The sequence below is a fragment of the Nicotiana sylvestris genome, chromosome 12, assembly GCF_000393655.2.
Source record: "Nicotiana sylvestris chromosome 12, ASM39365v2, whole genome shotgun sequence".
Lineage (NCBI taxonomy): Eukaryota > Viridiplantae > Streptophyta > Magnoliopsida > Solanales > Solanaceae > Nicotiana > Nicotiana sylvestris.
Window position 1 is genome coordinate 162,089,808 of NC_091068.1, and position 23,554 is coordinate 162,113,361.

A 23,554-nucleotide genomic window follows, 5' to 3' on the forward strand; every position below is an offset into this window, starting at 1 on the left:
TTATGATTTGTTTCCTACTTTTTTGGTCAAATTCTTTATGATGTGTTACCACTAATTTCCGTTTTGCATTAATGGAAAATGATAAAAAAGAATATACAAGAAAGGCAGAAACTAGTGGTACTGCAATGTGAATATTAAATGTGGAGTGATAACAAATTAAATAGTCACTTTTTTGCATTTCATATGATGGTATTTGTAGTAAGTTGTGGATATAAAATTGAATTTTTGTTTTTGTGAGACATACTGATAATATTTGAGCATTTGACTAAAAATATAATTATGATTTTTTATTTGAATTACTTACATTAAAGAATGTGGAAGAAATTTTAAAAAAATTAAAAACTATTTTGATAAAATAGAAAAAGTAAATTAAATTTTCTAAGGTGAATTAGATTGAAATCTATATGAAACTTATATAAGATTAACATGATATCATACATTTTGAACATGGGCGAAGCTAGAGTGGAAAAAGAGGATTTATGTGAAGCCCATTCGCTGCCAAATTACACTATGTATATACAACAACAACAACAACAACGACAACAAAAAATTCAGTGCAATCCCATATAGTGAGGGTTTGTGAAGGTAGAGTGTACGCAGACCTTATCCCTACCTTAAAATAAGAGATGCTATTTTCGAGAGACCCTCCACAAATTAAACTATGTATATAAAATTAATTTTTTTACGTAAAAATATTAACTTTTGAATACCTTTAGTTTTGTTGTATGTTTACTTTTTTATTTTTTCAAAAAAAAATTGAATGATTTTATTTTCCAAAAAAAGAAAGAGACAAAGAGAAAGTGTTACTATTTTCTCCGTTTCATATTAAATGAGTTACTTTCCTTTTTAGTCCGTTCCAAAATAAATGATACATTTCTAAATTTGGAAATAATTTAATTTTAAACTCTTTCATTTTACTCATTTATCCTTAATGAGAAGCATTTATAGCCACACAAATGTTATGGCCCCACAAACTTTTTACCCGTTAAACTTTTAAGACCCCGAGTTACCAAAATCTTCTTCTTTTTTTCTTTTCTTAAAACTCTAGAGTCAAACTAAAGTATAAATTTATTCCAAGCCTGCGGTTGCAGTTAAATCAGTGATAACAGCAGCTGCTATTGTTTTTTCAGTTCTCCATTTCTCTATTAAACAGCAGCAAAGGCAACAATGGCGGCTGCAAGAGTAATGGTATCAGCAAACAACACTCTAACAACTTCTCTTATATCCAAAATTCCTCTCCAAAAGCCCAATAGTTTCAACCTTTGTTTTCGCAATGGACCTGCTGCTGCACACAGGAGCCGACTTTTCACTTGCACTGCTATTTATAATCCTCAGATTCAAATCAAAGAACAAGGCCAGCCCGAAACTTTAGATTATCGTGTCTTTTTCGTTGACGATTCAGGCAAAAAGGTGAACACTTCCCTCTGCTTATCTCAAAATCAATTAATTAATCAGTTAGATGTTAATGCTGAACTAGTTAGAGTTTACTGTATATGAATCTGCATTCATTTCGTTCAATTGGACGTTGAATTGTTGACTCCTTGGATATATTTATCACTCTATTGGAATATTATTCATTTAGTAATATCGAGTTTACTTCCGAAAAAGAGGAATTGAGAATTTTAAAAGTCAGTGTCTTGTTGCGTCGTACTTATGTTGAGACTTGGAGAGAGTTGAAATGTATTTTATGTTTAAAATTCATGGATTGAAGGCTTAATTTGGAGCTTCATTCTGTCATTCCTGTTCATGTGAAATGTTGAAGTTTTTGCACATGGATTTTAAGGTATATACTGACAGTGCAGGGAAGTTATATGTTGGTGTACTTTAATCTGTTGTAGCAGGGATTTTCCAAATTATGGATTCACACCTACAAGATGGCTATAGTACAAGTTCTTTATGCTATCAGTTTATAAAAGTTAAGCCGTTTGCATATTGTCTCGATTAAGAAGATACAGATAAGAGGAAGCAACAAACGAAATCCAATTAAAAGAAGGAAAAAGAATGAAGTCACATAATAATTTTACTATTATATTTCTTACAATATATTTGAAGAGGAGTCTTGAAGCAAAGTTATCTTTGCATGACCAATCTGGTCACGGATTTGAGCCGTGGAAGCAGCCACTAATGCTTGCATTAGGGTAGGTTGTGCTTCGTGCACCGGGCTGCCCTTTTTATTTCTTTAATGTATTTTGTTCTGAATGTTCTTCATTTTTTGTTAACTTTCACTTGTCAACATAAGTTTGAACTCTATAGTTCACATGAGCATATTAGTTCTAGTCATTGTTTTCACATTCATGTGATCTGCAGGTGTCCCCTTGGCATGACATACCACTGCATTTAGGTGATGGTGTTTTCAATTTTATTGCTGAAATTCCTAAAGAATCGAGTGCAAAGATGGAAGTTGCTACAGATGAGCTGTACACACCAATTAAACAAGACACAAAGAAGGGGAAACTTAGATACTACCCGTAAGACCATTCTGTGGCACTATTTCCCAACTTACTTTTAGTATGATCTATTACTATCTTGTTGTGTCCTGTGGACTAGTCTATTTGGCCCATCAGTTTCCCTGTGGCCTTGTGCTACATGAGTTAACTGCTGAGGACCAATAGGGTTTAGTCTGTTGTCTAATGCTTATTGTTAAACATTGACAGACACATCTCGATCATCAATCTTTGGCTGATAAAGCTAATAGCTTTTCGCACATAATCTGTTATGATAGTTGCATGAAGTTACTAAATTCATGATGTCGTGTTGGTTCCTTGTTTGATTTGATGCACGTCTTTGTACCATTCTCAGATATAATATTCATTGGAACTATGGATTGCTTCCTCAAACCTGGGAAGACCCTTCATTTGCAAATGCTGAAGTTGAGGGGGCATTTGGAGATAATGACCCTGGTATATTTCCATCACTCATAAATTGTTAAACAAGCTTTCTTCTAACCATCCATCAAAAAGGCAACAAACAAGTTAGAAGATGGCTTAGCTGATTAACTTTCTTGATGACTAATTTGTATGTAGTTGATGTTGTCGAGATTGGGGAAAGCCGTGCTAAAATTCGCCAGGTCTTGAAGGTCAAACCTTTAGCTGCTTTGGCAATGATTGATGAAGGAGAACTTGACTGGAAAATAGTTGCTATTTCCCTAGATGATCCCCGAGCGTCACTTGTCAATGATATTGATGATGTGGAGAAACATTTTCCGGTATGCTTTGAATGCAATAAAGCTCTTATTTTTTTCACTCTTCTTTACTCTCAGGCTGCAGATGATTTTATAAATCTTCATGCATCATCATTGTCTGGCACTCTCTTTTTTGTGCATATGTGTCCTGTTAAAGATATTTTTCTTTGTGGATTTTTCAACTTTATATGTTTACGGCTGTGTTCTTTGGTTTAGTTAATTATCCATAATTTACTTCTTCAATTGGAACCAGTGAGTAGAAGTTCTGAAAAGTTGGTCAATGATCATTGCCTAAGAACAGCAATAGAAATAATAGAAAGAAGTAACATTTATGCGGACCTTGCTGGTTTCAGAAATTAGCTACATACTTTGTTGGAATGAGGGTTTAAAGCAAGTAGACAATGGTCAAAGTTATCCAGGCAAAGCTCCTCTTATAACTGCTGGTAGACGAATCTTTCCCAGCAAAACACTAACCGTTCATTGCAAATTTCTGCTCCCAAATGAACTTTTGCTTGAAGGAGGCCTAGTTTGTCTAAGTAACAGTCACCAGTCCTTATGTGAAGTTCCACCATTTAAGTTGCACAAACAACTGTAGTAGTACAGATGAAGATGGACACCAACGCTTCCTCTCTATTATTTATTGGCTATTATAGGCAAATCAATAGCCTCCTTATTAAATATTAGTACGATGAATAAGAGAATAACAGAGCATGCCAAGTATCCATACCATATATCACGCGGAAAAGGTAAGAAATTTGGTCTCTACAACAAGATCCTCAAGGCTTTCTGTTATTTCCACAAACATTGCAGTAATCATGCAAAAACGGCCACATTGCTTTTGATGATCCATTCAAATTGCATGAGGAGAAATCCTCATTGCGGAGTTTTTGTTGCATTTAAGTGTGGCTGCTTCGTCTTCTTACTTGAAGTAATTACATGCACTTCTCAAAGTCTATCCTAGTCCTATACATGTTTCCTCTACCCAGATCCTTAACTTCTATGATATTAGTGTTCCATACCTTTTTGATGACCTTTACTGAACTGCATTGCTTCCAATGTTTAGTGCATCAATACCCACAATTAGTAATTCTTACTGGATCAAATCAGTTACGTGGAATGAAACTTTGGAGGTTCTCGACTGTGGTACTTTAAAAGGTCAATGATATATAGATGGTTGGGCAGATAATTGGGGTTGAGCCGCATCCATGTCTTGTACATATTTTTCCACTCTATTTGGTGTGGTATTAATGAATACTTCTGATTTATCAAAGCTTGCTGTGGTTCTTAAGGACACTTACTGAAAAGATTTCCACTAAGTGCTGAGTTAGGTTCCTTGATTTTCTTTTGCTATCTCATTTGGATTGACCAAATTCTCTTGAACATTAACAGCAAAAAAGAGGCAAACCTGTTCTATACTGTGCTCAAGTAATGCTTCAATGCCTTTAGAAAGCCAACACTGTTATAGCATTTAACAGTGTAGGTTCAAAATGGTTATTTCAAGTCATGACTAAGGTAGCTATTAATGAGCTAAATCAGCACTTTGCATAATAATCTAATATATATATGTGTGTGTGTGTATATATATACTGAGATCTTCTATTCTTTCAACTTGTGAATATCTCAAACTGATCCTCTGAAATTTTCAGGGCACTCTGACAGCTATCAGAGACTGGTTTAGAGACTATAAGATTCCTGACGGAAAGCCTGCTAACAAGTTTGGACTTGGAAACAAGCCAGCTAACAAGGTACCCTCTTGAACATTATTATGTTGATTTCTTCATACTGATGAAATATTGGGAAAATTTGTTACTATCTGTTAAAGCTCCCTGTTTCTGACTTTCTGCGTATCTATTACTGTGTTGAGATTATATGCATTGAAAGAGACCGATCTTAAGTTTTTAATGGTTGTTGGTGCTAAGCAAAATTTTGATCTCCACATTTGGGGATCGCATCTCAGTTATTCCATGTGAAGATAAAATCTTTTTGTCCCTCTTTCGCAGTGAATAATTATATAATATCTTTTATGTGTTTTCCTGTAAGAGTGAAAGTTTAGCACATAATGACATGAGTGAGTGAAGAATAATGATATTTATTACTTTTGCATACATTTTATCTCCCAATGCCCCCAAAAGAACGTAAAACAAAGGAGGTTAAAAACTTTGTCCAGTTACACAAGCCTGTGCTAGTTGGCTTTGCATAGTTAGAATTGCCTGTTCTGCTCTGCATGACCCTGCTGATTATCTAATTCATTTGCAATCACAGGATTATTCCCTTAAGATTATTACGGAAACCAACGAGTCTTGGGCAAAGCTTGTTAAGAGATCTATCCCTGCTGGTGACCTTTCACTTGTGTAGATGCGGATTGATAAAGCTTGAACAGAGAGTTTTTTTGCTGTAAACTGAACTGGATGTTGAAACCCTTGTAATTCTTTTACTCTGTCCTCATGTGTGAGGTGGAAATGAGTTCATAAGATTCACTCAGTATAAAAAGATACTGATTTTTCATCTGTACGTATCTCTGCACGAATTTGATTTTTAAAGCTATATGAGGAAAAAGATTCAGATATAGCTTAATTGATCTTTGACCTCTAATTGCATAAATCAAGGAGTATCAATGTTTCTTGATTACAAAATTACAAGAGATTTTTTGCAAGCTTCCTGGGTGTTGCATGATTCCACCTACCCTATTTTCCATTAGCTGCAGTCGTAACAGGTTACAAGTGGTCATTCAAAAATAGCCACAGTTTGAAAAGTAATCGAAATTTAGCCATTTTCCATGTAAAAATAAATCTGAACGAAAACACTGTTCAAAATCCGAAAAATACTCCAGTATAATATGCTGGAAGTTCATATACAGGTGCTCCAATCTCCAGTATATTATACTGGAACTCTCCGCGCGTTGGAGTTCCAGAATAATATGCTGGAAGTTCATACACAGGTGCACCGATCTTCAGTATATTATGCTGGAACTTTTCGTGTTGCAGCAAAATAGTAGCTATCTTTCAATGACTTTGCAAACGCTGGCTATTTTTGAATAGTCAGTTTTCAGACCGGCTAACCCGTGCTATTTTTACTATTGTTACTTCCATGGATTTGCATAGACTAATGGGTATCAAGCCTGGACTCTCTTGTGTACTGAACTCCTGATCCCTGAATCTTGTTGACTGAAGCAGAGCTGAAAATGTTTTACAGTAATTCTTTTGACAACTGAAAAATATTTCATTAGTGGTACACCAAGTCAATGTGAGAAATATTTAGATATGGAATGTGTGACACAACCACATTCATCTATCGGATTAGCAAAGGTGTCTTATACAAAAGAGAATACTCTTACACCAAATAGTAGAATATAGGATATCATTATATGGTGGCCGATAAATGAGCAATTGGGACTAACTCAGAAGCTGGATTAGTAAATAATGACCTGTACAGTGAGGAAGCTGTCTAGTTGATTCGGGTGTAAAATATATGCCATTATTGAGCAGCATTTATGTCCTAAAGGGTAAACTTAGGCATTAATAGTTGATCTTATTTATAATCGCTGGTACAATTTTTATGAGCTTAAGACTTCTTTTATTTGTGGACTTTCACCTGGCTGCTGTTGTTGTTTAACACTTATTTTATGTTAATATTCTCTGGGTAATGCAAAAGGCTATGCTTTTTTGAGTTAACTTATACGTGCAATTTATTGGAGGCATGCAATCAAGGTGATCGAACTGTGGGAGCGACTACTAATGCTTGCGCTAAAATAGGCTACTAGATCACATCCCTTGGGTGCGGTCCTTCCACGAACCTCAACACAAGATGCTTGTGCATCGGGCTACCCTTTTTATGCGATCAAGATGATCAAATCTTTAGGTTATTGAGGTGAGTGATGTTATAGTTGGCATTATAGATAAGAATTCAAGAAATGTACCCTTGATTGTATATGAACAAGTACCAAAGGAAGGTCTGCTTTGTTCGTTTTAGAATTTCTGTGGCTATCATGTCAAGAGGAACAGATCACAGTTGCAGCCAATATCTCAATGACTGTGCTTATCATCCATTCAAGAAGTCAAGATATTTGACTCTACATGATCTTGCAAGAACTGCGGGCAGCTTCGTCGGGTGAGAATTTTGCCCAAGATAACCTAGTACATGTTCATCACTTGTCAGTCCTTTGTAATTTTCAATCCAGCTTCATTCACCTTAGGCATCCATGAACACTCAAATTCTTGTTTCCTAGTAGCAGCAGATATACTCCTTCTTTCTACCTGTAAACTTTATATACTCGCGAGTCCTGGATTTGAGTGGATGCATCAAAAGAATGCATGAATATATTAGAGCTTTGATATGTCTGAGAAACCTAGATCTCTCTCTCAGTCAATCCAGAAGCTCCCACATACTATCCGAAACCCATGTAATTTGTGAATCCTGCGCCTGCCATCTTGTGATAACCTAATTGAGTCGCCTTTTTAGCTTCGGTACTTCCAATGGGAAGTGGGAATGAAGAGCACAATTTGAAACTGACAAAGGCCCCCACTTCATATGTGGTAATTTATAGAAAGGTTAATAGCTCTGATACATAGTTTAAACTCAAAAAACTATGTATCAGAGCATATCCAGAATCAACTTTCCAGATTGGGGCTTTCTGAAACTGCTGCTGATTGTTTTGATCAACTATTGAAGATCTATAACTTACCTATACTTGGGAAGCTTCAGCTTCTCAGAACACTTTGTATACAAGCGATGGATGGAGTTGCATATACTGGTGAAGAGTTCTATGATGGTGACACTCTCAAACCATTCCCATCGATGGAATATCTAATACTCAGGCTCTACCCTTACATAGGAAACAGGACTTGCACTTGACGTATGAGCAGCATTCCGTACCTAAAATGGCAGTTACATCAAACTCATGAAATATTTATATCAAACTCGCCCAGTTTTTCCTATATGTTGAAGCTACATTACAAAAGGTTAAGGATCAGTTCCACGAGAGCGCAAGGCTAAAAGTAACTTTTATTTCCAAAACACAACACTGTCATCAGTAGTTAATGTAGTATCTTATAAAGCTGTGATAACCATAACATCCTCAGTCCGATGGACTAGGAATTTGCCGGTGCAAACTTGAGGGAAATACTGTTGACACAATGGCGCTCATCTGTTGGGGTAGGGAACCCCTCACCCTTGAAAACATGACCAAGATGGCCACCACAAGCTGCACAAGTAATCTCGATCCTCCTGCCATCGGGGTCAGCCTGAAAAGTGTACCATGATATCACACATTAGACAGTGCCACAATGTCAAATCTAGAAAAATTGCTAGGAGGAACCATACAACATAAAAACATTGAACAAGTAATCTCATTACCAAAAACATTCAAGAAAAATCAACAGGAATACCTTCTATATTTCTAATGTTTTTGAAAATATGAATAACAATAAGTTCGGACATGTGAGATCGATCATAAAATCACAGATGAGAAAAACTAAGCAGTTCTTTTAAGGGTTTTGTGGTCGTGAGGGGTGGGGGGAGAGCAATTAAAACAAATATAAATGCAAAAGGTTCAAACTAGAATTAAGATTTCATAGAGCCCTTACTTTGTCAATATTTGGAGGGGTTGTTGGTGTTTTCATTCTCAAATTCAAAATATTAACTACTCCACCAAATAGCTTCAAGAATGACAAACAATTTACTCCAGTATCCTTTGGAAAGGAAAGGAAGAAATAGAAACATGGAACATAGCAAAAGGAAGTCAAAAGAAGGTGCCAACATAGGGACGTAGAGTCGTATCCTCCCAAAATCGAAAGACTAGACCCTACTTCTGGTCCCAAAGGCAGGGAGGGCATTCATATTAACAAAACCTCATTTAGGAATTCTATATTCTATCCCAAAAGTTAGAGGGAGTGATGACCCTTCCACAAAAACAATGTTTCTCCCAGTTAATGAGCATTATGATCTAAAGGTTTAAGAAAATGACAAAACCATATTTATGTGGCCAGGAGGAAAAGAAAGATGCTCACAGTGCGATTAATAGCTCCAGGAAGACCCTCAAAGAAAGCTGGCCAACCACAGCCTGAGTTGAATTTTGTTGTGGACTTGTAGAGGGGAGTGCCGCATCCTGCACATTGGTAGATTCCTTCACCGTAAAACTTGTCATACTCCCCAGTACCTGGATACCTGTGAAGTAATTCGATATAGTAAATTGTTTATCTTAATCAATTAATAAGGGTTAATCAACTACGTTAGTTACTTAGTTTTCCCCATTGAATATCTGAGTCCAAAGTAGAAGAAATAAAATATATTGAATCACAAGCTTGGTGAAGAATTTTATAAATCGACATGCTGAGCATATACGAAGAGAACAAATTCAAGCAACTATCCTTGAAGAAGCTCGTATCTCGCATCATATCCGACTAGAAAGATGAGATTCTGCCAATTATGCACAGTCAAATGTGATAATACTCAGATAACAAGCCTTCTACAACTAGGAGCTGTGTCTCGTGCATAGTTTGTGGCTGAGCGCTGCATGTCAAACATTGGCAATCTCCAGAATATGTAATGGTGTCCACTCCAAAGGTAACATATGAAGAAGCTAAACCTCAAGAATCACAAAATTGTGTTAATCCTCATGCCAAAGTGGTGCATAAATCTTGAAGGGAGCTAAAGCAGTCTAGTAAGCACCATTAAACTGCAACGTATGGCCGCACCTCCCCCCCCCCCAACATTAAAGGAAAAAGGAAAGAGATAGGGACGGACCAAATAACCAAGGAAAGCAAGAGTCGTATGAAGAACCCTTTGCAATTGATTATGTGACCCCCAATATAAGCAGAACCCATCTAGTGTTCTTTGAATAAAAATGACTCTCACGACAAATATTCATTTCAAAAGTAATTCAGCTTTCTTATCAAGATCAAAAAGCAATTCCTTTTGGTAAATCTCATTAAAAATCTGACATTTTCAAGATTTCTTGCCATTCCAGCAAGAGATTGGGTGAATTCAGAAAGTAACTCCATAAACTTGCATTCTATTCTTCATTAAACTTGGTCAAGTAACACACTTTCTCACCGACCTTGCATAAATAAAAAAACTGAGTTTCATATTGTTCAGTGGAAGTCATAGATTATACTGAGTGGAGTCACAAAACTGCAGAATCTCAACAATGTCTCTAGCAATTAGAAATTTTACAACAATTTTTAAAGATATAAGCGCCTAAAACAGGTTACTGACATCAGTTTACAAGCTAAAAAGTAAATTGAAATAACAAGCATTGCTTAAAATAAGAACAGCAGCTCCAGAAAACTTGAATCAACGAAAAAGGAAAATAGAACTCAGCATGCAAATTAGGCCATGAATTTGGTAACTATCGCCTAAACTGACCATCCGTAACCCTCCACACGGAGAGAGTAAACCTAAAAATGTTGAACATTACACATCTAGTCATAGGCAATAAGTTTGCACCAACAGTAATAACTGCTAATTTTATCATCAACCAATAAATTTAAATAAAGAAACTAAACCAGATTTTTTTTATAGCTTATATGACAATAAAATGAAAGCAAAATTATACTAATAAGAAAATGAGTAACACCATAAAAACCACTAGAGTATTCCTAATTACAAACCCCACAGGATTAACAAAGGCATGATGTAGAGTTAATGGAGGTACCTCATAATATATACTACTATATATACACATATCTTAAGATTAAAAAAAGGGCAGCCCGGTGCACTAAGCTCCAACTGTGTGCGGGGTTCACGGAAGGGCCGGACCACAAGGGTATATTGTACACAGCCTTACCCTGCATTTCTGCAAGAGGTTGTTTCCACGACTTGAACCGGTGACCTCCTGGTCACATGGCAGCAACTTTACTAGTTACGCCAAGGCTCCCTTCATACACATATTTTAAGATTATTCTTCAAAATTTGCCCCAGAGATTTGGTGGTCTAGTTTCAAATTAGATGAGGTACTTTCCTTTTTAGTCTGTTCCAAAACAAATAACACATTTTTAAATTTGGAAAAAATTAAACTTTAAACTCTTTCATTTTACTTATTTTACCCTTAATGAGAAGCTTTTATAACCACACAAATGTCATGGTCCCACAAAGCTTTTATCCCTAAGCTTTTAAGGGCACAAGTTTTAAAAAGTCTTTTTCTTTTTCTTAAATTTTATGTCGAGTCAAACTAGCTCATCTAAATTGAAACGAAGGGACTACATGATGTGTGGATTAGGGGCACCCAAACGAGTTTGAACACAAAATCCTGCTATTGGTTTGGTATTTGTAAGGAAGGTATAGGGACATACCCATTATCCAACAAGTTCTAAACCAGTGGGGTTTCTGGGATATTAAAAAAAGATTAATTCTTTAAATATTATTCCACATTAGAGTGCATATAGTATGTATTCAAACTGTTGCAATTACACAGATAAAGGGGGGAAAGGGGAGAGAAATCAAAACAACATACTCAGTGCCTTTCTGTCTGAGAATACGGAACTGCTCAGGGGAGAGAATAGCACGCCACTCCTCCTCTGATTTCTGAACGGACCCTCCTGTTGCAGAAGCCATAGCAACAACCCCACCACTCAAACCTCTCTTATTATTACTTAAAGGAACAAACCCAGATGAGGAAACGAGGGAATTTGACCTGAATTGGGTCTTAGAAATGGTGACCACCGTTTTGGCTTGGAATCTCAAGAATGGGGTGGCGTTGAAAATTGAAGAAGACGCAAAAGGTGAGATTTTGAGAATCTGAGAACCCATTAATTAAAGATAAGATACAGAGGAGTAATTATTTGTTTTTTTATTGGTGAACGCAAAGACCAATTCAACGCATTTGTCTAGTGCTTTGGAGATGATTCTCTAACTACCACCGCTTCACGTAGCTCTGCATTAACCAGTTGTACCTGCACTCTTCTTCTTCTTTGCTACGACACCATAAGGGATTATTATTTTTTTCCATATTATTTTTAGAATAAATAATGTTGGAATATGTGTTAGCAGTGTTTATATGAATAAGGTTAATATGGTCAATTTTATTGCTAATTAATGTTAAAAGATAAATTTCTTAATATGAAAATAATCAAAAAGTCACTTATTTTGGATCGGAGGAAGTACTAGTTTAGGCGGAAAAATATTTACTCCCTCTATATTACAATTGATGTGTCATAATTAAGATATTAAAAGTTAAACTTCTTAATCTTGCTAATTAATTTAGATATAAAAATTTTAAATTTTTTAAAATAAAATTTATAAATTTAAACGTTATATAAAAAATATTATAAATTACGATAATTAATAATTTAAAATATTTAATGTAACTTTCGAAATCGGACCACCGCCACATATTGAGACGGAAGGAGCATGTATTGTGAAGTTTTTACTTTTTGTGTGCAAATTTTGAGTGTGTTCTTTGAAAAGTGTATTTGCAATTTGCAAAGGCGTAACACTTTTGAGGTTGCTTGGGCACGTCCAAGGATAATGCAGATATGTTTAGAGTACAATGCCAGGGCATCAACGTGGACTATTGTGGACGGAATTGGCGATATGTCGTCTGCAGTTGTTCTCTTGAACTGGGGTCTTTCAAAAATAATTCCTCCTATACTGTCATAAAATAAGTGTAAAATTTATATTTTATCCTCCCCAAATCTTATTGGTGAAATTTTACTGAATTTAATATTGGCCTATTGTGGACGCCCATTAGCGAGTTTTGACTAGCAGTAAAAGTTTAAGCAAAATGTCACTAGTGATCTTGAAAATGAATAATCTTAATTTTTTAACCTCTACTTACCCTATCGATAAACCTTTAATGTCAAATAAAAAATATTGCACATAGGATAAATGAAAAATAAAAAATATTGCAAATCAGTGACGATTCAAAGCCCTTGTACTGTCGCCACGTGTCCCTATTCAGCATGTACGTGTTCAACTCCCCCAGATGCTTCATTCGTACGAAACACTACCACTAAGGTTACCTTTGATCCAATCATCCTACTAATTAAGGAAAAAGAAATAAAACATTTCAAATCTGTCTCATTATTTCACTATATATAATCCAAGAGCTGTCTTTTCCATCTTCACTTACTCCTTTTCTATATCCACAATCCTACTCGATCGGCTATATATTCTCTTTCTCCTCAAGCTTTTCTTGCATTCATATTTAAGCTATATAGAGTATCATCTCATCTCTTTTCTTCTCTTCTAGCTCTTGGATTTTGGAAAATGAACAAGCCTCCAAAGTACGCTACTCCATACCCAGCCCAAGGTACTTATATTATATACCGTCAAACTTCTCTATAACAGTTTTGTTTGTTCTGAATATTTTTGAATGTTATGGTGAAGTGTTGTTACGAAAGAAAATATATTATAACATAACATGAAATTTGGTTTTGAAAAAGTTTGGCTTTTTATAGTGAAAGTGTTGTTATACGTAGATGCATATTATTCTATAGTCGTTCTTAATTATTCTATTTGCATACTTCTATGTATTTGACTTAAGTAGGTCTATATATTATGACAAATGAGTTGTTGGTGTAACAATATTTCGTACATGATGCTGCCTTAACATTGTTCGTCGTGCTAGATTATAAACACATTATTGTACTGGATGTTCTAAACATCGATCTTCTGTTTTCAATGATGGCAACTTGATACATATATTCGGTGATTTTAAGGTAATGCAATTTTACTTGAGGTCTTGTATGACTAGAATGGTTGCAAGTTCTCTTAAATAGTGAGAAGATAAAAATGCATTGTGAAGAAATGAATGGTGGAGACAGGAGCGATGATGCTGAACGACTAAATATTTGGGTTAGACCGAATTCAATAGCTTTAGTCCAATTTTTGTATTTGTATTAATGTATTTTTTTCAAGAAATTCATTAAATATGAACAAAAATTAAATTAAGAACCTAATTACTGACATGGTAATATCTCTTAGAATGCTTAAATTTCAGATCTAGATAATGATTTTGGGAACAAAAACCTACAGTCTGGGAATGTCACTTGTGTTGTTTACTTTTAGTTATTGATCTTGTACGTAATGCTGTTTAATTTTGGTGGCAGGTTATTATCAGGGTCCTCCCCCTCCAGTGATGCCACCGCCAACATATGCTGTTCCTCCACCTCGTAAAAACAGAGGTTTTCTTAAGGGATGGTAATAGCATAATTAGCCTCCTAATTAAACTGATTTGCTTCTCCCTTTCATATAATTAAACAGAGGTTTTATGTAGAGAGAACAGCTGAAAAGTGAAAAGTTTAGTTTATTATATAGAACATAGCATAAATATGTTGAATAAATTTGAATTCTTGAGCTTATGGAATATTATAGTAACAATTATTTAAATATAACGTTGATTATTAGGTTTTACCGACTATTATTTTATAGTAGTAATGTATAAATATTTTTTACATATTTAATAGACGAGCAATCTTTGTTTGTTTTAGCTACTTCTACATTGGATTTACTCCTATTGTAATTCTCTTGCAGCTTGGCAGCGTTATGTTGTTGTTGCCTCCTAGACGAGTGTTGCTGTGATCCCTCTGATATCTTCCTGTTCTAAGATGCAGTCATGGGAATTAGTCCTTTGCTTCTTCTTTTTTAAAAGATTTTATGCAAATAATTCTAGCTAGGATCAGCTAGTTTTGTTGTATATCACAATATACATCTTACATTTTCTTGATCCTTTTGCAACTTAGTTTGGATTTGTACAGTGATCATCTTTAATCATTGAACCCATTTTGTTTCTTGGAAGAGTTGCAATTTTATTTATTATTTTTTCCCGCTTGCTTTTTAGGCTTTTACCTAACTGAAGGTGTCGAACATCCCCACCCAAAAAATTATAAGCACCAATTACCAAATAAAAATGATTAATTAACGGATATAACAAACAGTTGTCATAATAACAGAATTGATCAGTTATCAATGAGATCTCAGTTATGATGTTCTTCACTCATAATCATCATACCTTTCCACACACACACACACACATTTATATATATATATATATATATATATATATATATTTGCATAATAATTCCTAGAAAGCTAAGATGGCCTTCCGTTACTTCTCATTTGACAGCTTCTGCATGAGGTATTAAGTTAGCTCTAAGTTAAAACTATTAATCGTGATAAATTTTTAAAAATTATTTTCATAAAGAGTACAAACAATCGCGCAAGCTTTGAGTTTTAATCATATGGAAATATCTACGATAAGTATGACTTAATAATGTAAAAAGTTTTAAGAAATCAAAGCTAAAAGGTAACAATATAAAAGATAAAAACAATAGAGTTGAGCTTTTCTTATTTCTTCCAAGCGTACATAATATAATGTCCAAATTCTGTATTCATAGGATTGCATTGAAATAATACAAAGGGATGGGATGCTATGAATATTGTATTAAACATTGAGATTATAGATACATAATGAGAATTACAAACATTAGTGAAGTAATAAAAGTTACGGATAATACTGGAGGTTATATTTCTAGAGCAGTGGATGCAAATGAGCATCCACACTACTATTTGTAGCAGAAAGGATTATATATAATTTGTCTGAATCAATATAATTACACCGAGTTCACGAACAAAAATCTCTATCTTTTCAATTAAAAAAACTATTTATAATAAGTACTCCCTGTCCGAATTTGACGCTGACTTTAGCTTTCAAGGAAAAAACCACAACCGAGGAGATACCTCAGCAGGCAACAATACATTAACTACTGTCACACTAGGAGCTCAATCACACTGAAAATCCCCCAAGAAAAACATGCCACAGAAAAGAAACTTAAAAGGCAAGGGTAATCTAGTCATACAATCTACTCTACATCTCATGAAGTAATTTATTTTTGCAACATAACGCAAGGTTCACTTTGACCTTGAGAATGAGATCACAAAAATTCTACTATAGCCTAAATCATAATGAGGTTGATCTCACCCCTCTACTAGGAGAACAAAAAATTTCAGAAGTAAAGCAGTTCACATCAACTTTTTAGTTATACAGCATACTAAGGGAGAGTATAGGAGGTTGACAAAGAAAATTTTCATTTCGACAACAGAATGAGATCTAAACCAACTCCAACGTGCCATCTTCAATGTTCCCTAAGATAATCTACTTCTTTACTTCCTCATACTCGGCCTCAGTGGCTCCCCCTTGAGAACCTCCTTCAGAGCCACCTCCAGAGGCACCTCCGGCACCACCGGCCATATGCTGTCCAATCTTAGAAACAGCCTTGTTTGCTACATCAAGCTTTGATTTGATTTCATCAATGTTATCGCCTCCCATTGCTGTTCTCAAGTCGGAAACAGCTGTTTCAATTTCTGTGGCAACCTCCTTGGGGACCTTGTCCCTGTATTCATTCAAGCTCTTTTCAATACTGTATATGGTAGTGTCTGCACTGTTCCTGATATCAATCAGTGCCTTCCGCTCCTGATCCCTCTGGGCATGCATCTCAGCTTCCTTGACCATCTTGTCTATCTCATCTTCTGAGAGTCCACCGGACGACCGAATAGTAATCTGCTGTTCTTTGCCAGTGGCCTTGTCCTTTGCAGAGACCGTGACAAGTCCATTTGCATCTATGTCAAATGTGACTTCTATCTGAGGCATACCCCTTGGTGCAGGAGGAATACCAACAAGTTCAAATTCTCCCAGCATCTTATTATCAGATGCCATCTCTCGCTCACCTTGCAAGACCTTAATGCCAACCTGGGTTTGGTTATCAGCAGCAGTAGAGAACACCTGGAATAACAAGAGGAGAGGCAGCAAAATTTAGAAGCCATGACAAAAGAGAAAAAAATCCTGCCCATATAACATTGAGAATATAAGCAATTGCAAAGATTAATATGACACACTGTCAGAACCTAACAACTTACCTGGCTTTTCTTTGTAGGTATGGTGGTATTCCTGTTGATCAGCCTGGTAAAGATACCTCCCAAAGTCTCAATACCTAGAGACAATGGAGTGACATCCAGAAGCAGCAACTCTTTCACATCACCACGGAGAATACCACCTTGAATTGCAGCTCCCATGGCAACTGCTTCGTCTGGATTTACACCTTTGCATGGGCTCTTGCCGAAGATCTCAGAGACAACATCCTGCACCTTAGGGACACGAGTCATACCACCAACAAGGAGGACCTCATCCACCTCTTTTGTAGATATTCCAGCATCCTTCAAACAGTTCTTGCAAGGATCCCTTGTCCTCTCAATTAAGTTGGACACCAACGACTCAAATTTGGATCTTGTTAAAGTTATATTAAGATGTTTAGCTCCTGATGCATCTGCTGTGATGAAAGGTAAATTAATTTCAGTCTGTGTGGTTGATGATAGCTCTATCTTAGCTTTCTCAGCTGCCTCTCGGAGTCTTTGCAGGGCAAGCCTGTCTTTTGACAGGTCAATTCCATCTGTCCTTCTATACTCATTCACCAAAAATTCCAACAACGCGTTGTCAAAATCCTCTCCTCCCAAAAAGGTGTCCCCATTTGTTGCTTTGACCTGAGTGGTAGATACTTAGAGGATGGTCAGAATAAAAAACAACAAGACGAACATCAGAGATCACAAAAAACTTCAATTACCTCAAAAACGCCATTTGATATTTCCAATATAGAAACATCAAAGGTACCACCACCAAGATCAAAGACTGCAACAAGACCTTCTTTGTTGTTCATACCATAAGAAAGTGCCGCAGCAGTAGGCTCATTAATAATCCTTTGCACATCAAGGCCTGCAATTCGCCCTGCATCCTTGGTTGCCTGCCTCTGAGCATCATTGAAATAAGCTGGAACAGTTATCACAGCTTTATTTATAGACTTCCCTAGATAGGCCTCTGCAGTTTCCTTCATCTTTGTTAAAATAAACGCTCCAATCTGACTTGCAGAATACTGCTGTCCATTGGCTTCAACCCAAGCATCTCCATTGGGAGCTCTCACTATTTTGTAAGGAACCATCTTCATTTCTTTCTGTGTCTGGGGATCATCAAACCGCCTACCAATTAGACGCTTGGTCCCAAATACGGTATTTGTAGGATTGGTGACTGCCTGACGTTTGGCTGGAGTACCAACAAGCAATTCCCCCTTTTGGTTAAAGGCAACTACTGACGGAGTGGTCCTAGATCCTTCAGCATTCTCAATCACTTTAGGGTTCTGCATGAATAAAAGCATCAAACCATGTCTTAAATTCACCAAAACCAACTCCGTCTAAGGAGCACTTAAACAGTGCTACCACAAAGGAACAAGTTTAACCCATTCCTAATGAACCAGACTCTTACCTTGCCCTCCATCACTGCAACGCAGGAGTTTGTTGTACCCAAGTCAATCCCAATAATCTCATTTCCAGCAGGTCTAGAGCTGCACCATATGAAAGATGAGTTCCAATAGACAAGTACATATTCTAATCATACAGAAAGGTGAAAGAGATGAGACATAAGGCAGTTACCAAAACGGTCTGGCTAGACCAGCACATTTAGCACCACCAAGTGTTGGACACCATGACGGCTTAGTGTTTGAAGCAAGCTGCAGAAGCCATATGTAGCACCCACATAAGCAAAAGTTTATTTTTCAACAAAAAAGTTCTTATCTTGATTTTTAATTTTAATTAAAAAAACACACAGCAAAGTTCTCATACAAGAATCAGCTAATTGCGAACAAAGAATACCTATGAATGTCAACCAGTGAAAGAACCAAGCATAGACAGCATCCACAAAGTCATTCATGCGACAGATGGATGCATATCACCAGATGAATTAAAGAGAATATCACTCCACATTTATCTTAACAAACAAAATGATAGACTTCTCCCCACTTTAAGAAAATGCATTAGGAGTTACAAACACATCTTGCTCCCTTGATAGAAATCTGCCTAGCAAGCCTGCAAATTTCACCATGCTACTCACAGTAAATAGTCTCTCACCATGACACACAATACCGATCACAAAGGCAGGCTCCCTCTTCCCCTCCCTCTCAGGAATATATTCCACTATCTATCCCTCAATCCCAAACTAGTTGATATCAACTATTTGAAAAATAGCAATAAGAGCCATTCCATCCCCATGTTATATCATTTTACTTCTAAGGTGAATTATCAGTTCGCTCCAAACTATTTGATCCAGCAACCAGGGCCATTTCATCCCAAAGATATATCATTTTTCTTCTACAGTAAATATGAGTTCTTTAAGTGTGTGTTTGCTACCAGGGATAGGACTTTCAGAAAAATATTTTCCATGAGAAAGTCATTTTCTGGTGTCTGGGATGACACGTCATTTTCCATGGAAAACCTTTTCCATCAAAAGGAGGAAAATGAGTTCCATCACTTATGGTCCGAAGTCATTTTACTTGCAACTATCTTAACTTCTAGCTTCATATTACTTGTTTCAACACTTACACATTATTACCCATCTCTAGTACTCAAAAGTTTCATCAAAACACTCTTTAATTTGCTTTTTCTGTAAAAATATTTTCCACTCACCAACCAAATACCAAAAAATATTTTCTAGGAAAATGACTTCTTTCGTACCAAACACGCCCTAAAACTAGATGTTTTCTAGACCTAACACTTATCCTTATACAAACTTGCAACTACTGTCAAAAAAAGCAATGACCAAAAAACAAATAGTATTATAAACAACAAACACTTCTGGTTGATCAGAATCCATTTGATGCAAATCCCTACGAAAATTTAAAAGCCAAAAAGACGAGCAGCACCTTAGTGATCATTTCAGAATATAACATTAGAATTCCACACCCCTATTTTTTTTTGGGCAAAATACAGGATTGGCGGATCGGCAACACTAATTACATTAGCTAGCCAAAAAGTGTAAAAAAAATATTTATATTATATGTATATAATACACATATATACAAAAAAATATACATTTTGTGGGCTATTATTTTTGAAATCAGCTAAAAATACACATTTCTCTTCTTCCTTTTTTTAACTACAAGGGGAAATTATATAACAGAATATTTTCACTAACACCACAATCTGATCTGAAATCACAAAACTGAGAAGATTAAAGATTAAACAGACAACAGTTGTGAAAATGATTGAAGGATAAGAAAGAGGGAAACTTCACATACAGCTTTATAAGCAGAAAGAGAGGAGGTAGCAATGTCACGGCGACGAAGAGATCTGAGCAATACGGCGGCCGCCATCGGAGAAAACAGTAAGGAACGACGAGCTTGCAGCTTCTGTTAATGGAGGCTAGGGTTTAGGGTTTTAGAGATTATTCCAGTAGTGGCTTCGGCAAAAGGGAAAATATAGGTGGCGTGGCGGTGTACAATTAAACGACGACTGTGTGAGAATGTTCTAGAGGTATGTGATGTCGCCTTCTATACTCTTTTTTTTCCTTTTTTCTGTTTTTTTTTTTTTTTTTTTGCGTCCATAATTTTTATTTTTTTTGAATAATTTCCTTCTCTATTAATTGTCTAAATTAATTTTGTGACTCATTACTATAGTTTTATTTTTGTGATAAAATTTTCAAAGATCTTTATTTTCACATGTCAAAATTTAGACAATAAACATAACCGTATCACTTTCTTAATTTTTTCTATTCAATATAAAGAAAAAATATATTGACAGTCGCTCAAATTTGGCACCAATTGCTTTGCAGTGGGCGGCTCAAATCAAACCTGGATCATAACCCTAAGTTTTATAAAACAAAACTTTGTATTTTTTTTTTTTTTGAAGCCTATTTCTAACATTTTAAGATACAAACTTATTGGTAATTTTTTATAGTCAATTTCTTCCAGTAATTTTTTTAATTAATATAATATATATAAAAAAATTCATTTAACTTCTTTTGGTTATTGACCTTAGGTAAGATTTTAATAATTTTAAATTTAAAAAATGTCTTTTTGCATATGCAACTATTGTAAAAGATGAAGAAATTTTTACCTCCTGTAGCAAAGGTTAACACCTTATTTATTTTAAATAAATACCATTTAAAAAAATTATATTCTATAGATACCTTTTAAGGTTTAAAGCAAAATATTTAATTTTGGTTACCTCCTAGCCCTAAGCCACTAAATACGCTAATCAGTTACAATATTTTATTTCTCTCTTTACTTTGATACATTTCATTCTCTTCCCCCATCCCATTAAAATTTTGGATTCTCTTCCTCTTTTCTGTCTAGTTCGCTTGCGATTTCTCCCCTGTCGATACAACATTATGAATTTCCCCTGACTTGTACAAAATATATTTGTATGATGTAGTTTCCCCATTTGCTGAAAATGGTTAGCTTCCCGGAGTTGTACCGTACTGCACCGTCGTCGGCGTGCCAGGGTTTTCTGTAATCCGTGAAATCCTCATCTTGTCTTCACCAACCATGGAAATATGCACCTGAAAGTGTGAGATGGCTAAATTTGTAATAATAACCATATGGTCTAAAAGCTTAAACACTCATCGATCTAATCGATCTCAACTGGATTTGTGAGCACGTGATTTTTGCCTTGCGAAAACTACTCCAAAATAAATCAAAAAATAAAATAAATTTCTTTTACTGTGTAATTTTTGAATTTTGCGTGGTGTTAAATATTTGTGTTATGTCCGTAAATGTTTACTTTGTCATAATAAAATGAAAATTAAAATAAAATACATGTTGCATGCATATAGGATTTAATTATATATTTGAAAGATAAATAATAAAATCACAAAAATATGTGTCTGTTCTAGTTTTAATATTTCACTGTGTGATTAATGTTTTGTCTGTGTATTAATAGGTAATTTATCTTTGTAATGGTAATTTCGTTTTTATTATTTTAATTAGGAATTTAATAATTAGGAATTTAATTAGGAAATTAAAAGAAGTGGAAATTAAGTGGGTAAAACGGATTTGGGCCAAAAATCTTAAACAAAAAATCAGGCCCAAACTATTTTAACCCTCCACGGCCCCATCCCAACACAGCCTACCCGGTCCAATTCAAAGCCAAGACCAAACGACGACGTTTGGTCACACTTTATCAAGATCGTTGGATCAGAGCCAACCAACGGCTGCGATCCCACGAACCGTAACCCATAGCCCTTACCCGACCCAATGACCCGATCCAGGCTGACCCTGAACTAAGACCAAACGACAACGTTTGGTTAAGTGGGTTGATCTCAACCGTGAATCTTAATTGATCCAACGGATGAGATCAATCCACCCCACCCCTATATAAGGCCCAAGCCCCTACCCCGGCCCCTAACTAAACACCCCCCTCCTCTCACTGTTCATCATCGTCGCCAAACCCCACTCCTAACCCTAGCCGCCCGAGAATCCCACCGCCTGAAACCCGGCGGCATCAACGCCACCGGTCACCAAAATAACACCCTAGAACCCCCTGAACATCCTCTACACAAATCTGACCTTAGTTTCCTTCGAATCAGACCCCAACTCTTCGAATACTAAATCAAAGGTGGGTCTGAAAACTCAAACCTTTCCAATGGCTTCCAAAATAACACCATAGTACCCCCTAGAATGCCTCGTTATGGATCTGAAGTTTGTTTGGCTCGAATCAGTTCCGAGCTTCTCGAATCTTCTTTTGAAGATTCGGACCAAACAAGAACAAAACTCAGATCCGTTCTAAACTGACACCAAATGACCCTTAGGCTACCCTCACCCTTGTGTCATATTTGGTTCTCCTCGAATCTGACCAGAAATGATTAAGTCCCAAATCGAACTTTCAAGAACCCTAAAAATACCAGACTTTTGGATTTTGTCCAGATTGAATAAAGATTGAGGTTTAATCGACCTTAGTCGAAGTATTTTCAGTGGAAAATACTTCGACTAAGGTCTGTTTGATTTCAAACAAAATCCGAAGCCAAGTTGAGTTCGAGTCTGATTAAAATTCAGTGGTACTTTTCTATTTCTGTTTGTGTATTCTGTATGTATTTTCGTTTGTTTTAATAACTTGTTGATTTTTCATATTTTTGTTTTGATTAATTCTGTCATCCTTGTCTCATGCCCGTCTATATGATCAAAATATGAAACTGTTTCTATTGGTTGTGATTATTCACAATGTAAGTAATCGACTCGATTAAGTTCGTCGATTAGTTATATTATGAATTCCCATTTGTGATAATACTGATTGAAATAATCTGTTTCTATTGTTTTAGACTGATTATGGACAAATGTTGTAAATAGTCAACTGATTAATACTCGTCAATTAAATCATGTTTGATTGCGAATCAGTGAATTCAAATATATGCTGTATATATTGTTTTCTGAACAGGGCATTATCAGTATATTGACAATGCTCCTGTGTATGTTTGATCTTGATTCACTGTTTAAGTCCAGTCTGAATTGTTATAATGATTTCAGTGATATGTTGTTATGTTGTTAGTTTTGAATTCAGTGTGATTTCACAAGTATTGATTAGATACCATTGTGTTAGAAAAAGTACATTCTCAGTTAAGATTCA

General features: G+C 35.7%; 3 protein-coding genes and 1 long non-coding RNA gene across 4 annotated transcripts; 2 read left to right on the forward strand and 2 right to left on the reverse strand.

The window, feature by feature from the left end:
• Positions 1 to 1,079: 1,079 nt before the first annotated feature.
• LOC104228489 (soluble inorganic pyrophosphatase 6, chloroplastic-like) lies at positions 1,080 to 5,749 on the forward strand. Its single transcript, XM_009780955.2, has 6 exons — positions 1,080 to 1,410; positions 2,308 to 2,468; positions 2,800 to 2,900; positions 3,024 to 3,205; positions 4,828 to 4,926; positions 5,444 to 5,749. The coding sequence occupies exons 1-6, from the start codon at positions 1,168 to 1,170 to the stop codon at positions 5,534 to 5,536; spliced, it is 879 nt and encodes a 292-aa protein (XP_009779257.1). The 5' UTR covers positions 1,080 to 1,167; the 3' UTR covers positions 5,537 to 5,749.
• A 2,316-nt stretch (positions 5,750 to 8,065) lies between these two features.
• Positions 8,066 to 12,113, reverse strand: LOC104228490 (peptide methionine sulfoxide reductase B5-like). Its single transcript, XM_009780956.2, has 3 exons — positions 11,631 to 12,113; positions 9,187 to 9,343; positions 8,066 to 8,421 (listed from the first exon to the last, which is right to left on the reverse strand). The coding sequence occupies exons 1-3, from the start codon at positions 11,924 to 11,926 to the stop codon at positions 8,269 to 8,271; spliced, it is 606 nt and encodes a 201-aa protein (XP_009779258.1). The 5' UTR covers positions 11,927 to 12,113; the 3' UTR covers positions 8,066 to 8,268.
• Positions 12,114 to 13,266: 1,153 nt separating this feature from the next.
• LOC104228491 (uncharacterized) lies at positions 13,267 to 14,890 on the forward strand. Its single transcript, XR_711348.2, has 3 exons — positions 13,267 to 13,427; positions 14,227 to 14,317; positions 14,651 to 14,890. It is a non-coding gene; the product is annotated as an uncharacterized lncRNA (long non-coding RNA).
• A 1,040-nt stretch (positions 14,891 to 15,930) lies between these two features.
• LOC104228492 (heat shock 70 kDa protein, mitochondrial) lies at positions 15,931 to 20,456 on the reverse strand. The gene is made up of 6 exons (XM_009780957.2): positions 20,233 to 20,456; positions 18,593 to 18,669; positions 18,426 to 18,504; positions 17,734 to 18,300; positions 17,033 to 17,653; positions 15,931 to 16,898 (listed from the first exon to the last, which is right to left on the reverse strand). The coding sequence occupies exons 1-6, from the start codon at positions 20,305 to 20,307 to the stop codon at positions 16,272 to 16,274; spliced, it is 2,046 nt and encodes a 681-aa protein (XP_009779259.1). The 5' UTR covers positions 20,308 to 20,456; the 3' UTR covers positions 15,931 to 16,271.
• Positions 20,457 to 23,554: the final 3,098 nt, after the last annotated feature.

What these genes read in the sequence shown, in the direction of transcription:
- LOC104228489 (XM_009780955.2), top strand. Translation starts at nt 1,168, where the DNA reads ATGGCGGCTGCAAGAGTAATGGTATCAGCAAACAACACTCTAACAACT. An exon ending in TTGACGATTCAGGCAAAAAG is followed by an intron (nt 1,411 to 2,307) that starts GTGAACACTTCC and finishes TGTGATCTGCAG; the next exon opens with GTGTCCCCTTGGCATGACAT. An exon ending in ATGTGGAGAAACATTTTCCG is followed by an intron (nt 3,206 to 4,827) that starts GTATGCTTTGAA and finishes TGAAATTTTCAG; the next exon opens with GGCACTCTGACAGCTATCAG.
- LOC104228490 (XM_009780956.2), bottom strand. Translation starts at nt 11,926, where the DNA reads ATGGGTTCTCAGATTCTCAAAATCTCACCTTTTGCGTCTTCTTCAATT. An exon ending in CTCAGACAGAAAGGCACTGA is followed by an intron (nt 9,344 to 11,630) that starts GTATGTTGTTTT and finishes ATTACTTCACAG; the next exon opens with GTATCCAGGTACTGGGGAGT. An exon ending in CTGGAGCTATTAATCGCACT is followed by an intron (nt 8,422 to 9,186) that starts GTGAGCATCTTT and finishes TACACTTTTCAG; the next exon opens with GCTGACCCCGATGGCAGGAG.
- LOC104228492 (XM_009780957.2), bottom strand. Translation starts at nt 20,307, where the DNA reads ATGGCGGCCGCCGTATTGCTCAGATCTCTTCGTCGCCGTGACATTGCT. An exon ending in GGTCTAGCCAGACCGTTTTG is followed by an intron (nt 18,505 to 18,592) that starts GTAACTGCCTTA and finishes CATATGGTGCAG; the next exon opens with CTCTAGACCTGCTGGAAATG. An exon ending in TTGCAGTGATGGAGGGCAAG is followed by an intron (nt 18,301 to 18,425) that starts GTAAGAGTCTGG and finishes TTATTCATGCAG; the next exon opens with AACCCTAAAGTGATTGAGAA.